This window comes from Schistocerca gregaria, chromosome 5 (genome assembly GCF_023897955.1).
Source record: "Schistocerca gregaria isolate iqSchGreg1 chromosome 5, iqSchGreg1.2, whole genome shotgun sequence".
Lineage (NCBI taxonomy): Eukaryota > Metazoa > Arthropoda > Insecta > Orthoptera > Acrididae > Schistocerca > Schistocerca gregaria.
Genome location: NC_064924.1, coordinates 347,848,689 through 347,866,157, shown reverse-complemented (window position 1 = coordinate 347,866,157; position 17,469 = coordinate 347,848,689). Strand labels below are relative to the sequence as shown.

Sequence of the window (17,469 nt, the reverse complement as noted above, 5' to 3'; positions counted from 1 at the left end):
TCTGAAGCAAATAGCAATGGAATCCTAAGTTCAGACTGGAATATTTATTGTAAGGGTAGGGGTGGAGTTAAGCACCACAGAATAAAAATTGCAGAGTATCTGTGTAGCCAACACCAAATATTGTCAGAAGATGAAGACAAGGAGCACGAGTGGAAAAAATTCTAAAGCATTGTTCAATATGCCTTAAACAAGTATGTTCCGAACAAGGTCTTCACAGATGGGAAAGATTCATCTTGGTCTTAAAGCCACATTAGAAAACTGCTACATAAGCAAGGAGAGTTTCATCATAGATTCAAGAGAAGTCAAAACCTAACTGGCAATAAAAACTGAAAGCAGTGAAAATCAGCGCAAGGAGAGTAATGAGAGAAGTGTTCAATAACTTTGACAGTAAAATTGATGTGACTAAATTGATTTGTGTCAATTGATGTGACTAAAAATGCTGAGAGATTTTGATCTTATATAAAATCATTAAGCAGTTTGTAATTATCATACAGGTACCAAGACAGAAGATAACAGAGAGAAGGCCAAAATACTGAATTCGGTCTTCTGGAATTGTTCCACCACAGAAGATCATGATACAGTAACTCTTATCAATCATCATACGAATGTAGAAAAGGCACATATTGAGATAACCAAGCATGGAATAGAAAAGCAACTATGATCACATAATAGTGGAAAAGGATCTGGACCAGAAGGCATACCCACAAGATTCTACAAATATTCGGTGAAAGAACTTGCTCCCCTTCTAGCATTAGTTTATCCTAGTTCATTGGAGCAACAGTTGGTACCTAGCAAACGGAAAGCAGCACAGGTTCACATTTTCACAATTTGTCATAGGACAGATGAACATAATTTCAGGCCTACATCATTTATGTCAATCTGTTATAGAATTGTACAACATGTTTAATGGTAAAGAACCATAACTTTTTGACAACCAAACTCTGCTCTTTAAAAATCAACATCGATTCCACACGCATGGATCTTGTAGAAGTCAGCTTGCTCTGTTCCTCCATGAGATCAGTAATACTGTAGACAACGGCACTTAGATTGATACTATGTTCCTTGACTTCAGGAAGACACATGAAAACTGTTCCATGTTGCTGCATAGCGGGAAAAAAAACACACACAACAGGGTATAGGACCAGAATGACGACTGGATACAAGACTTCCCTGCAGATAGAAATCAACACGTCGCTCTTAATGGAACAAAATCAAAAGGCTTAAAGGTACTTTCCAGAGCATCCAATAGCAGTTCATAGGACCATCACCATTTAAAATGTATATAAATGACCTAGCAGGTAGCGTTGGAAGCTCTTTAAGACTGCAGACACACTTGTCTGTAAGAAAGTAGCAAGTCCAGAAGACAGTATTGATTTGTGACTGACCTACATAGGTTTGATGGTGCAGTCTCTGGCAGCTGACCCTGAACATTGATAACGTTAACATATTGCAAATACACAGGAAAAGTAATCCATTAAAATGTAACCCTACTACTGATGGCAAATTACTGGAAACAATATCTCAGAATAACTATCCAAAGTGATTTTTAGTTGAATAACCACATGAACAAATAGTAGGAAAAGCAGACTACAAACTGGAATTCACGGGAAGAAGGCAATGTAACTCATCCATGAAAGAAGTGGCTTACAAGGCACTCTTGTGCAGCTGCTTCTTGAGTGCTTTTCATTGAGAGAGAGAGAGAGAGAGAGAGAGAGAGAGAGAGGGGGGGGGGGGGGGGGGGAAGAGAGAGATTCAACGCAAAGTAGCACATTTCACCATGGGACTGTTTTTTTAGTGCGAGAGCATTGCACAGGTGCTCAACTCCAATGGCAGATGCTACAAAAGAGGCATTGTGCATCGTGGCCAGGTTTACAAATGGCCGTACCGTAGGTGCAACCACAACGGAGGGATATCTGTTGAGAGGCCAGACAAACGTGTGGTTCCTGAAGAGGGGCAGCAGCCTTTTCAGTAGTTGCAGGGCCAACTGGATGATTGCCTGATCTGGCCTTGTAACACTAACCAAAACAGCCTTGCTATGCTGGTACTGCGAACGGCTGAAAGCAAGGGGAAACTATGGCCGTAATATTTCCCGAGGGCATGCAGCTTTACTGTATGGTTAAATGATGATGGCGTCCTCTTGGATAAAATATTCCGCAGGTAAAATAGTCCCCCATTCGGATCTCCGGGCGGGGACTACTCAAGAGGACGTTGTTATCAGGAGAAAGAAAACTGGCGTTCTACAGATCGGAGTGTGGAATGTCAGATTACTCGGGCAGATAGGTTACAAAATTTAAAAAGAGAAATGGATAGGTTAAAGTTAGATATAGTGGGAATCAGTGAAGTTCTGTGGCAGGAGGAACAAGACTTTTGGTCAGGTGACTGCAGGGTTATAAATACAAAATCAAATAGGGGTAATGCAGGAGTAGGTTTAATAATGAATAAAAAATAAGAATGCGGGTAAGCTATTACCAACAGCATAGTGAATGCATTATTGTGGCCAAGATAGACACGAAGCCCATGCCTACTACAGTAGTACAAGTTTATATGACAACTAGCTCTGCAGATGATGAAGAAATTGATGAAATGTATAATGAGATAAACGAAATTATTCAGGTAGTGAAGGGAGATAAAAATTTAATAGTCAAGGGTGACTGGAATTCGACAGTAGGAAAAGGAAGAGAAAGAAAAGTAGTAGGTGAATATGGCTTAGAAATGAAAGAGGAAGCCACTTGGTGAAAGAATGTGGTATATGTGAAAGAGGCTTGGAGATACTGGAAGGTTTCAGATAGATGATATAATGGTAAGACAGATATTTAGGAACCAGCTTTTAAATTGTAAGGCATTTGCAGGGGCAGGTGTGGACTCTGACTACACTCTATTGGTTATGAACTGTAGATTAAAACTGAAGAAACTGCAAAAAGGTGGGAATTTAAGGATATGGGACCTGGATAAACTGAAAGAACCAGAGGTTGAACAGAGTTTCAGGGAGAGCATAAGGGAACAATTGACAGGAATGGGGAAAGAAATTGTAATACTGTCAGAGACAGCAGACGACTTGGAAGAGCAGTTGAACGGAATGGATAGTGTCTTGAAAGGAGGATATAAGATAAACATCAACAAAAGCAAAACGAGGGTAATGGAATATAGTCGAATTAAGTTGGGTGATGCTGAGGGAATTAGATTAGGAAATGAGACACTTAAAGTAGTAAAGGAGTTTTGCTATTTGGGGAGCAAAATAGCTGATGATGGTCGAAGTAGAGAGGATATAAAATGGAGACTGGCAATGGCAAGGAAAGTGTTTCTGAAGAAGAGAAATTTGTTAACATCGAGTATAGATTTAAGTGTTAGCCATGTATGGAAGTGAAACGTGGATGATAAATAGAAGACAACAGCATCACCCTTGCTTACATAGACCCTCTATATACTCCTTCCACCTTTTTGCCTAGAAATGGTTTTCCTTCTGAGTTCTTGATATTCATGCAATGGTTCTCTTCTCTTCAAAGGTCTCTTTAATTTTCCTGTAGGCAGTATCTATCTTATCACTAGTGAGATATGCCTCCCCATCCTTACATTTGTTCTGTAGCCATCCCTGCTTAGCTGTTTTGCACTTGCTGTTGATCTTATTTTTTAGACGATTGTATTCCTTCTTGTCTGTTTCATTCACAACATTTTTAAATTTTTTCCTTTCATCAATTAAAGTCAACATCTCTTCTGTTACCCAAGGATTTGTATTAGCTGTTGTTTTTTTTTACCTACTTGATCCTCTGCTGCCTTCACTATTTCATCTCTCAGAGCTGCCCATTCTTTTTCTACTGTATTTCTTTCCCCCATTCTTGTAAACCATTGCCTAATGCTCTCTCTCTGAAACACTCTGCAACCTCTTGTTCTTTCAGCTTATACAGGTCCAATTTCCTTAAATTCCCACTTTTTTTTCCAGTTTCTTCAGTTTTAATCTACAGTTCATAACCAATAGATTGTAGTCAGAGTCCACACCTGCCCCTGGAAATGCCTTACAATTTAAAAGCTGGTTCCTAAATATCTGTCTTACCATTATATCATCTATCTGAAACCTTCCAGTATCTCCAAGCCTCTTTCACATATACCATATTCTTTCATGATTCTTAAACCAAGTATTATCTATGATTAAGTTACACTCTGTGCAAAATTCTATCAGATAGCATCCCCTTTAATTCCTTACCCTCCATTTCATATTTACCTGCTACTTTTTCTCCTCTCCCTTTTCCTACTATCAAATTCCAGTCCCCCATGACTATTAAATTCCGTCTCCCTTCACTATCTGAATAATTTCTTTTATCTCATCATACATTTCTACAATCTCTTCATTAACTGCAGAGCTAGTTTGCATACTAACTTTTACTACCTTGGTAGGTGTGGGCTTAGTGTCTATCTTTGCTACAATAATGTGTTCGTTTGTGCTGTTTGTAGTAGCTTAGCCGTGCTCCCACTTTTTTTAAATTCATTATTAAAACTAGTCCTGGAACTTCACTAATTTCCAAAATAGCTAGCTTTAACCTATCCATTTCCCTTTTTAAATTTTCTAATCTTCCTGCGTGATTAAGGGATCTAACATTCTATGCTCTGATCATAGAACATCTGTTTTCTTTATTTATTCTTATTATCCTAGCATCAAGTGTCACAGGTTTGACAGAAAATGAGGAACCACAAGAAAAAGGTCACTGTGTAGCCTGGTTTATAGAGAGAAAGTCCGACACCCAAGTGAACCTTCTGGATACAGTTTGTTTGGAAATCAAAGTCCCAACCAACTATCCAGGCTTCACATGTGCCATGTATGGAAACATGGCAGTGTCCTCCATAAACAGGGAGAGAGAGATACCAACACTGACAAAGTACAGCAACTGCTCAAAAGGAATCCAACAAAATAAGAATGTTTCACGGCCACAGGTTTGGAAATGCCACAGTCAACAGGGATAAAGAGGAACATTCATGGTACGAGCCGCTGGCATTGACCAGTGTCAAAAGGAAACATGTAATACACTGCATGAACAGCATGGCTACTAAACACAATAACAGTGGTTATTTTTGCAACCAGGCTAAGTTATGGATCAATCTGTCACCACAACACAATTTTTTTTACCTTCACATTTGCTGGCTTTGCCAACTCGCAACCAAACTGTCACCTTCCAACCTAATCTTGACCTAAGGAAAAGCTACAGATCTCAATCTGTCAACACAACCAAGCATTTTTTCTTTTCTTTCACATTGGTTGAATATACACACCAAAAAATGTTGTCACAGCTGCCACTTATATTATATCACTCGTCAAAGAAAACAATTCATATCAAATATATCTCTTGGCTGGTCAACAATACTCATGTTTTCGTTAAGAGATTATGCCTATGTGGTATACCTGCTTCGAGCACAAAACCCAATGGACAAACACTGCAAAAAATTTTCAGTGGATATGCTAAATAAGATTAATGACTTTTGGGATTGTTTCTTTGATGAGTCAACTTTTTATGTATCTGTCATAATGTTCATATTCATGATCACAGTGTCACCATGTTACTTGTGAAATGGAAAGTGACAGTCCAAAGGTGAATATGTGTTGTGGACTTAAGCACAATAGTGCTGATTCATTCTTCTCAGTAAGTCTACCGTAAATAATGATGTTTATTTGGACATGTTACAAAGAGATTGCTGAGCCACAATTGGAACATGTACAACATGACACATTCCAGCTGGATGCGGAACAACCCCACTCATTCATAAGTATCTGTCAATTTCTGGATTGTATGAATAAGACGGTAAGATTCCGTGTCTGCTACCATTACTTGACTTCACACCACAATAATTCTTTCTATGGGATTTTGTAAAGGATCAGTTGCACTAAACCAATATACCAGAAATACTTGAAGAATATTCACAATGCACTTGAGCACATCACTATGGAGTCGCTGGAGTGTACATGGAGAGAAATTAGATACCACCAACATTTCTCATGCCACAAGAGTGCACACACTGATGTGTATGAATGAGGGTGGAAAAAAACTGAGTTATCTATTCGTATGACAGCAGCTTCAACAGAATTACAAGAAATCAACCAGGGAAAACAGAAAGTTGAAAACTGAGAACAGATCATATTAACTTGCAGAATAATTCTTATATGAGACTGAACAGCATGTGGTGCTAAAAGGGACTAATAACCATATGTTCAACAACACTTGTTGCACGGGTTCTGAGGCCATCCTCAGATCTTATAGGCAGATGGCGGAGATGGTGAATATTGCTGGCATCAAGCAGGGTGCAAGCAGAGCTCAAATTTCCAGGCTCGTTCCCAGAGATGACTGGCGTCCTCTGGTTTGGAGGGTCTCAACCAAAGACTCCATTGTCTCTGTGACAGCCTTGGCTGCAAATTTCTGTATCTGTGTTATCGGGTGGGGATTTGTAGGCCTCCTCTTTACAGGTCAGGGATGCACTACACAAAGGAAGCAGCTGCTCAGGTAGTAGAGTATTTGTGGAGTGCACATGGCAGCTTTTTGGGGTAGGCGGTAGTTAAAGGTACTCTTATGAATACTTGCCAGTTGATATGCATGTACAAAAATCAGACTGCATTCAGTTTAAAGACAGTTCAACCATAAATATTTTATCGGACATTGTCAAATATTCATAACAAAGTTACCAAATTTATTGCACTCCAGAAGAGTTCATCAACTCAGACTATCATTGTAACTGAGAGCTGGCTAAAATCCAAAGTAAAAGTTCTGAGACCTTTATCAAGTCTTGCAATATTTACTGAAAGAGAAATCAGACGCCATAGGTGGGAGAGTGTTCACTGCAGTTGACAAAAACATTGTCTCTACTGAGGCTGAAATTGAGTGCCATAGTGAAGTTAACTGGTCATGCATAAGATATCTAGGAGAAACCAAGTTAGTTGTTGGATGTTTTTACCAACCACCCAACTCCGCTGTGACACTTCTAGAGTCATTCAAAGAAAGTCTATAGTCAGTTGTGCATAAATATCAAGATCATGCAATACTAGTTGGTAGTAACTTCAAGCTACAACGTGTATGGATTCACTATGGGGGGTACAGACAGTCTTGTGAAGTATGTTTGAATATGTTTTCCGAAAACTGTACTGAGCAGCTAGTTTGGCTGCCTACATGGAACAGAAGTATCTTGGGCCTTGTAGCTACAAACAGTGCAGGTCTTACTGATAAAACCTGATAGACCTACAGATATGGGAATCAGTGATCATAATATCATAATGAATATGGTTACGAAAGTTAACAAATCAGTCAAGGGGGCTAGGAGACTGTTTCTGCTAGAAAGAGCAGATAAGCAATTTCATTTACACAATGAAATGCAATCATTTATTTCCAGAATGATGACCATAGAGGAATTACGGGCAGAGTTTAAGCAGGGGATAAAATACGGAAAGGACCCACGGTAGCTTAATAAGGCAATTTGGAAAATGCTGAGGAAGCAAAGGCTGTTGCACTGTCGGTTCAAATAGAGGATGTGCAAACAAAGACAGGCAAAGATTAGTTGAGAATTGTCCATCTGTGAAAAAGATCTATGTGCGAAGCCTACAACAGTTAGCACCATCATTTCTTGATACAGATCTGGCGGAGGACCCGAAAAAATTCTGGTCTTACGTGAAATCTTTAATGGGGTCTAATGCTTACATCCAGTCAGCCAACCAGTCTGGTTTCCCAGTAGAAGATAGCAAAAGGAAGACAGAAGTTTTAAATTCCACGGTTAAGAAATTGTTCATACAGAAGAATCTTACAAACATACCATCGTTTGACCAATGCGCAGGGTCCCACACAAGTGATACAGTACATCTACATCTCATCTACATCGATACTCTGCAAATCACATTTAAGTGCCTCGCAGAGGGTTCATCAAACCACCTTCACAATTATCTATTATTCCAATCTCCTATAGCACGCGGAAAGATTGAACACCTGTATCTTTCCGTAAGAGATCTATGTGCGAAGCCTACAACACTTAGCACCATCATTTCTTGATACAGATCTGGCGGAGGACCCGAAAAAATTCTGGTCTTACGTGAAATCTTTAAAGGGGTCTAATGCTTACATCCAGTCAGCCAACCAGTCTGGTTTCCCAGTAGAAGATATTTTATCTTGGTGATCGTTCCTCCCTATATAAGTCGGTGTCAACAAAATATTTTCGCATTCGGAGGAGAAAGTTGGTGATTGGAATTTTGTGAGAATTCCATAGCAACGAAAAACGTCTTTCTTTTACTGATGTCCAGCCCAAATCCTGTATCATTTCCGTGACACTCTCTCCCATATTTCATGACAATACAAAATGTGCTGCCTTTCTTTAAACATTTTCGATGTACTCAATCAGAAAAATAACAGACCAATATCCTTGACATCTGCCTGCTGCAGAATTCTGAAGCATATTCCGAGTTTGAATACGATAAATTTCCTAGAGACTGAAAAGCTATGTCCATGAATCAGCATGGCTTTAGAAAGCATTGCTTGTGCGAAACCCAGCTTGCTCTTTTTTCACGTGATATACTGATGGATGAAAGGCAACAGACAGATTCTGAATTTCTAGAGTTCTGAAAAGCATTCGTCATGGAACCCCACTACAGACAGTTAAAGAAGGTACATGTATACAGAATAGGCTCCCTGGTATGTGACTCACTTAACGATTTCTTAACTAATAGAACCCAGTATGTTGTCCTCGATGACGAGTTTTCATCAGAGACAAGGGTATTGTCAGGAGTGCCACAGAGAAGGGTGATAGCACTGTTGTTGTTCTCTCTATACATAAATGATTTGGCTGACGGGGTGGGCAGCAATCTGCAAGTTTGCTGATGAAGCCATGGTATATGTTGAAGTTGAGTGACTGTAGGAAGATACAAGATGACTTAAGACAAAATATGCATTTGCGTGATGAATGGCGGTTGGCTCTTAATGTAGAAAAATGCGGATGGGCAGTTAAAAGAAAACCTTACCGTTCGGATACAGCAGTAGTAGTGTCTTGATTAACACAGTCACATTGTTTAAATATCTGGACATAACACTGCAAAGTGAAATGAAATGAGGATGTGAGAATTATGGCAGGGAAGGGGAATGGACGACTCCGGTTTATTGGAAGAATTTTAGGAGAGTGTGGTTCATCTGTAAAGGAGACCGCATATAGGACAACACAGATAAGGTACAAGAAATTGGGGCTCATATAGAGGTATATAAACAGTTGTTTTTGTCTCGCTCGATTTGCTAGTGGAACAGGAAATGAAACAACTAGTTGTCATACCACACAGCGTACAGTGGTTTGCAGAATATGTATGCAGAGATAGAATGTTATTTTTCCAATACTATACCATACTCATCTATTGTATTACTGTTATTTGTAGAAGATGGCGTGTTGGAATGACTAACTCAGATCTCTATATATTTGGAGGTGATGGAGGGGGAACAACTCCCTTGTAAATTGTCAGCATGTAGCCATTCCCGCGGTCGGCGGCCTTCCTGGGCTATTGGCACCTTCATGTAGAGCTGTCGCTGACTGCGCAAATCATCCATGGAACATAAAACTAACTTCAGGACTTGAGGATGACAGTAACCACCCCGCACCTCCCCCCCCCCCCCCAAAAAAAATCTTGGTCTTGGTGGCAGACCAATCTCAAGCACACCAATAAGTCTACATTAAACTGGAAGATGACGATCTGATTATGATTTACCGAAGTCGATAAATGGGAAACTGAAAGAAAGATGGTGGTAACATAACCAACCATTCCATAGCATAGAAAATCATATGTCATGCAATTTCCTAGTAAGTAATAAAACTGCAGACAAACTTGTAAAATTCAATACACTTTCTGGTGTGTACTTTGGTGCATGTTATTGATATGCATATAAATTGTACCTCAAAGATGAAAACTGTAGGGGGGGGGGGGGGGGAGGAAGTACGCCTAAGTAACAATCTCACTCATTCTGCCCACCGAACACAAAATCAGTTGAATTTCGAATGTAATTTTTAGTTGCACTGTACAGTCATTTGTCAGGCATTCAATTCATTTGGGCAGTTCATCATGTGTGTCCCACACTACCTGTGCAACTCTTTTTACGACATGGTCTCTACCCATCAAAAATCTCCGCTTATATTTACTTGCTTCTGATAAACATAAGTTACTCTTAAAATACTGAGGACAAAAATATACGGCAACAAAAAATACTCTCATAACCTATGTGAGGAAAATCACTTAACCAATTTTTAGAGTCACAAGTTCCTGGGCACTGCTAAAACTGAGAATCTCAATACTCGAAACTTTGTTTACTTATTTAGATACAGTAATAAGAAATACGCAAAATTTCTTAGTGATACCAAGGCAACACCCATATAATATATCGTCATATTAACAGACAACATTACAACAAGATAGTTGGCAATCTGCACTGAATAAAATTTGAGACAGAACACTGATCAAGCCATAGTCAGTAGCCTACACATTTCAAAATCAGAGTGATCACTGTTGCTTCACAGCGAATTACACCGAAGTCATTTGGGAGATTTCATGTTAATTTTAAAGAGTGATCCACTGCTATAACACAGATTAGTGTAACTTTCGGGCACAATATGAAACAAGTTAAGCCCCTCCAACAAACACGTTATGTAATTTGTCAGAGCGGTTGATTTTCGTAATAACATTGCTGGGTAAGAACTTGACACCAGCATTCCTGCCGAATAATATCAAACACCCGGTGTACTTTGCATCATAAACATCGAAGCAATAGTATTCGCATAGAATATAATAAACAGGAGCACGTCCTAGTCATTCTCTTGTAATCCAAAGTCCACTATCAAAAATAATAATTAATACGATATTCTAATCGGTAACTTACCTACTGCCGTTATATTATTGTTATGCATAACATATTCATAAAACAGGCTTTTGTAAATGAGATATCAAAGAGATATTTAACTTTAACGGACACATTTATCTAAAAGATCTCGAATAAATGGACAAAACTGACTTGAGGACACAAAGTCTGAGCAAGATTCTATCACCTTTTACAAGTCACCTTGGTCATCAAATTCAAACGGCTTGTACAGCAAAAAACTACAGATTAAATTGCGGATAAAAACATGAACAGTTAAGCATACCCACCTAATTCATACACAGCATCTCTGTCCAAATTTGCAGCTTCTTTTGGATCAAACAAGAAGGATGCTCGCTTTTTCTCGTGGACGAGTAATGATGTTTGAGGAAGCGTTAGCTTTTTCAGTTGTTCTGCCAGTGATGTAGCCATGTCTCACAATTTTTCTGCTGCCAGTCTAGATCACAACAAAATTTCACATTAACAATCAACATACACATTACACACCAAACACCACAACACAACCGCATGCGCACCAAACTAACCCAAAGCACTTCCACGAGTAAGCAGACGGTATAGAAAGCACACTAACCAAAGTTGTACACATCACATTTTTTATTGTCTTTGGCGTATGACAAATTGTATTAACAAAGTCAACGTTAGCACGTGATCGTACAATACAGCTTCCCTTATTACATATATAACACATTGCAAATATCAAAGACAAAGTAATATGCTGGAAATTTAAATGGAATACCTACATCACTTGTAGAGAGGTTTGAGGTTTTCGGGCGCTAAACAGCGTGGTCATCAGCGCAACATCACTTGTAGTGATATGATACTCATCCTCTTGAATGTTATCTGCTGCTAATTACAGAAGGAGCCGTGGGCGACATTGATTTGAAATTTAAACTAATGACATGGTCCATGGATTGTAATTAATGCATAAGACCGTGTAAAGTATGAACTTAGTCTTGTATCTTCTATAGTAAGAACTTCTTTGCTGATTGACATCTCACTGTAGGAGGCCTTGCCACTGTTTCAACCAACAAGGCATTTCTGGATGTGGGTTGCATTACTCCTGTACATATGCAGAGCCAGAGATATTGAAGACTATCAAATTCAGGTATAGCTTTTTTGAGCTATTACCATAAAGAAAGCTTCCATAATTTGGTACTGATCTTATTAGTGTTCTCTATAATATCAGTAGAAATTAGTGATGAGCACCCCACCAAATACCAACTATAAACCTCATAGAATTAACAATTCTTAAATGTTATTTGTAATATAATCTACATGGTTAACCTATGTGAAAGGCCTGTTTAAAATGACGCCCAATAGTTTCACAACTGGTTTTACAGGAAATTCCCTTTCACCCAACTGAATGGGGTGTTCACTATATTGAATGTGTTGCTTTGTAAATTGTATAACAATAAATTTGTTTTCCTATGTTGAAAGACTATGTTCATGAGGCCATTGAATTAATGCAGTCACTGCTTGATCTAAGAAATATTCCAGAGTTTGTAACCTTCTGTTTGCAACATATATGTATTTATCACCAGCATTTCGAAGAGTTTTCACGAGCTGAAGTGAAGATTATGTAAAGCAAATGACTTAATATAGTCCTTTGGGTCAACTTTTACATGTAGTTCTTGGCCCTTGTAATTTGTTATTGTATCGAATGAATATTTTATGTTTAGTCAAAAATGGTTAGATGATGGACACAAAGCCAGAAGGTATATGCATATCTAATCATTACTGCAGTAGAACTGATATTAATACTTTCTTATTCACTCCTGAAATATCTGCAAAGAGAATTGATAGGCTTTGCTTCTTTTTCTTAGACATCTGAATTTCAGGTGACAAAATGGATAGGTTGTTTGGATTCCTTATCCCTTGTGAAAACCAAACTAAGATTTTGGGACATTTTCTTTTCCCCTCAAGCAACCATTCCAATCTATTTTTAATCATATGCTCAAGTCTTTTACTGAAGTAGGAAAGGAAGACTGAGTTCCTTGTCCCATTGACATTGTGGTCATTAGAGATACAAACCTGGGTTATGTTAAGGATGGGGAAGGCTATTGACCAGGTCCTTTCAAAAAAACCATTCTAGCATGTATTTTATCCATGCAAGATGATAATGCTAATGGTCTGGACGATTTTTCGTTGCTGTGATTAACGCTTGATTTTGTGATTGGTTATATAATTTGTATTGTCCAATCAGGCATCAATTCTACCTTCATCGATATTTTATTATAGATGCCAATTAAACACTTTTGAGTTAAATTAGGCATAGAGCAAATCATCGAGTAGTGTATGTTATTGATCTCTGGAGGAAGAATGAGTAACATTCTTTCTGCAGCTGTGAATGTTGAAACAGTTGACATAGGAAGCAATCTGAGTAGCCATCAGGTAGAACAGTGAAGGGTAGATGCAGTGTCAGTGGACTCAGTCTATCGACAATGCTTCTAAGCAAGATTCACCCATCTGAATGTACAAAATTCCCGGTGGCTGAATTTTACATCTTAATTTCTTGACACAGCACCACATCTCAGATATATTCCTCTGTTCATTCATGCTCTCGTAGTACATTCGCCATTGAGTCTTTTTCTTGTTTTAAGATTAATTTAGTTTGCACTAGAAATTTACAAAGTTTAAGGTAACTGGTTAGGAAAGGGTTTCTTGCATGTGTGTAAAGTGTAAGCCTTCTTCAGTCAATTTCTTTAGAGTGTTCTACTTTTCACCAGTCCTCTGACTTTTTGTTTGGGACTGAATGTTCTGCTGCACCAATATCGCATTTCTTAGTTTGTTGTATAAATTTCTCACATCTAATGAATCCCCAAGTTTATGTAGTTTTTGAAGTAGGTTGGTCTTCTGTATTTCCCATGAAGCTTTTTTTAATATTCAATCCACATCATGGTCTGCTATTTTGTATAATTATATTGTTGTTGAATGTCAACAATATTGGTAGATGGTTTGAACCTAGTGAGTTGGTTTAAAGCTTCCCATTGGAAATGCTAGGAGAACGCAGTTTAATAACCAGGTCTGACTGTCTTTTAAATAGATGAGATATTAATGTGAGTGAGCCACTATTCATAACAATTACTTGATTATCTTCTATCACTATAAATAAGTTGGTACCTTCTCTGTCTTTGTAAGCACTGCCCCAGCTCTTGCAGTGGGAGTAGAAATTAGCACATATAATGACTGCCATACGTAACTAATGAAAGACTTTATTCCAGGTTCAGGTTCTGGTTTATTTCTTGCTGTATTATAAACATCCACTATAGAGAAAATACATGAGATGTAAGGAATTTTATATCCTATGCTTGTAAATTCGAATTGTATTGCTGTAAATATACATTAGTATGTGCTATACTATTGTGAACCAAAATTGCCAAACCAGCTTTGCCATCCAATTTATCAGATCTTATCAAAGAATACCTTTTGTAGGTTACAGGTAGAGAAGGTTGGAACCATGTCTCTGATACGCACGCCACCATAATCTTCTGTTGATGAGGTTCATTTTCCAGGTTGATTTTGTTGGACATAACAGATCTCGCATTCCATCATCACAACTCTTAAATTCCTGATTTTGTATGTGTAGTGGCCTAGTTAACATCCTGATTTGAGAATGAATTGAAGGAGCCTCGTTTGAAAGAACTGTGTATCTAGTGGTTCATTTTTCTGTAGCTGATCTATTATAAAGAATAAAATGAAATCTCATGAAGAGTTATTTAATGAACACTCTTTATTAACTTGAATAGTATGTTCAAGTTGGTGAGGATAACATCCAATGTGAAATCCAGTTAATCCTCTTGGGTCAGATCTTACATACTGTGTTATAGGCCTATCTGAATTCTTGTTACACTTGGAAGAATTGATTTTTGTATTCCAATTCCGTCTTTTTGTCTGTTCGAAATTCTGTTCACTGTTGGTACAATACCAATTATTTGTTTGTTGGTGATGCAATAGATGTTATTTGTCTTCAGAAGATATGCACGATATATTACCTTGATATGTGGAAACTCAGTCAGAGAATGTGTGTCTACTGTACTCATTTTTGTCTCCCTAAATGGAGATGGATTACCATTTGTGACACTTGAGAATGACAGGTAACAGAGAAAGTTTTCTACCTGTCAGAAGGTGATGGAATGTTTTGTTGGACATTCATTTACTTGTTTCCTGAATAGGTACTCCTTACACGATCCATCAATTACTTCGCATGGTTCACAGTCGTAATTCCATTTGACTATTGAGCATGTAATCATAGATGTGAGTGTGGACTCCACATTTTTTGCATCGTATTTGGCTTCTGCCTTGTGCTGAAGTCGAAGACAGTTAAAATATCCCTTAACTGAAGGAATGATCAGTGTGCGGGATTACAAATAATAATGAAATGATACAATGAGGTGGTTGAGGTGGCGGCCCTCAACTACATACCATCTGACTCAGAGTTGAATTATTAAAAGTTTTGGCTGGTTTCGTTGTCTAGGGGCTGGAATATGTAGTTGCCGCATTACAGGCCTATGTCTACAGTATACAGTATGAAATACACATGAATAGCAGGGTCGAAGGTTCCTATGCCTCGGCAATTGCTAATTAATATAGAAATTTATAAATGAAAAATTGCAATTAAATAAAATCTACAGGTACTATTTTTAAACAACTTTAAATGATGAGTATGATAGTAGAAGTACTTTTGAGAATGCAATATATTTCTGCAAAACACTTATTGGTGTCGATGGTCCAGCAATTAAATAAAATATAAGTTGAATAACAGGGAAACAACAGATTCCTACTGCTCGTCATTAGTTATGAACGACAATATAGCTTGCGAGATATTCACCTCTAAATGCATACTACGTTTTCACTATAGAAATCACGGAAATCTCACAAGTTCACAAGTCGGCACTCTGAAGTATTCCTATCTCTCGCGACCACACACAAACCGCTCCACTATACAAGTCTTTCCGCAACTGTGTGTCTGTCGCGCCGTCATGTAGAGCACTTCCAGTGTCCAGTGCCGAACTCCCCATGTCGTTTGCGATTCTCTCTCACGCCGTACTCTTCCAAACTACCTCGTGTCCTCACCGGAAACGATGCTCCTCCCCAACCTCCATACGTCTCTCATCCGCGAGCACTGTGATTGGCGAGGCATGTCTTCAAGCCAAAGAACCCACACAAACATAATGAAACACATTCGAAATTCTGCATTTACATTTAAATAACTTGAAATTAAATAAATATTCGTATGGCTGGATCATAAACACGCTCTAACACACTTTATTAAATACATAAACAAATTAAATAAACATATATCAAAGGAATAGCAACAAAAGGTAGTCCAGTAGCCTAATGTCTTCGTGCTTTCTAAAACACAGTAAATATTTAATCAATTTGTGCATGAGTAGTATATATCGGATATAAACAAAGATATAGATGAATAAATATATTTATAAGCATGCTGCTACCGTTTTTTCGTGTAACTGAGGAATACTTATGGCCTGACACGATCGATAGTAATCAGCCACTTTGTCCTCTAATAACTCATCTACTATTCAAGTTACATGCCTGTAATTTATACTAATTTAGGTTTACACTAATAGCTTTCTAAAGACATGTCTATCGACGAAATCTGAAGAACTGTTCAGATTTTGGAAATTCGTTGCTGGGTGTTACTTGTATAATTTATCGTCAGATACTAAACTTTAAACTAATAAAGATATTGAAAATCTGATTAACCATCAGAAACGTTGAGCAAATAATGGTAATGCACATGTTTCATTTTGAGGTATCATGATTATTCTCGCTACTATTAATTTCTGTACAAACTGTGAAATGTCTGCCATTAAGGTTTCACAAACCCACCATCTTTGGCACTCCCGACATGTTTTCTTCATCAACACAGTGTCACCATGGAATTCCCAGCCACATGATCGGGCTGCACCCCTCTTTCCTCTGCCAACGTCCAGCCCCACGTGGTCGGCCTGCCGAGCTATCCGCGCCCGCCGAGCGACCTGTGCGTCCATGACAACTCTGAACTTAGAATTTTTTCAGGGCGCCACAATTCGTCCGTTACCTCACAAGTGACGCCTAATATCTTGTCACCTCCTCCTTATTCTCATGGTGTTACAACCCTGTATGGGTCTTAGCATCTTCAACAAGTTTCCTCCATTCTGCCCTCTTCATCACAGTTATTTGCAATCCTGTAAGTCTGAGAAATTTTGTGTCTTCTTCCACATTGTCTGTCCACCGCTTTCGCAGCCTTCCCTCTGTCTTCTTCTGTCTTCATCCATTTGGGGTGCATTCTAAAACGTTTTTAATTATTCATCCAGTATTCATTCTGTGTATATGTTCAATCCAAGCTGTTCTCCTACTTTTTATTGCTCTTACAATGTCAGCCTCTTGTATGAAGCAGTCTAGCTCAGAGTTCTTTCTAGATCTCCAGAAATCATTGTTACCCTGAATTGCCCCATAAATCTTGCACAGACCCCTGTGTTCAAATGTTCTAAGCTGCTTCTCATCAGTATTTGTTAGTGCCCATCACCACATTTCGTTCCAAGTAAATATACACTGACAAAAACACCAAAACCGACAAAAATAATTAATTAATGTAGAGTAATGA

At 38.4% G+C, this 17,469-nt stretch overlaps 1 protein-coding gene across 1 annotated transcript in view; it reads right to left on the bottom strand.

Annotated features, from left to right (window-relative positions):
• The window catches only part of LOC126272407 (HEAT repeat-containing protein 1), a 198,591-nt gene extending 187,179 nt beyond the window's left edge, over positions 1 to 11,412 (bottom strand). The window contains exons 1-2 of the mRNA XM_049975235.1: positions 11,387 to 11,412; positions 11,132 to 11,298 (exon numbers count right to left, since the gene is read on the bottom strand). Of these exons, the coding sequence (XP_049831192.1) occupies positions 11,132 to 11,273 (142 nt within the window). The 5' untranslated portion in view covers positions 11,274 to 11,298; positions 11,387 to 11,412. The remainder of the gene's footprint in view (positions 1 to 11,131; positions 11,299 to 11,386) is intronic.
• Positions 11,413 to 17,469: the final 6,057 nt, after the last annotated feature.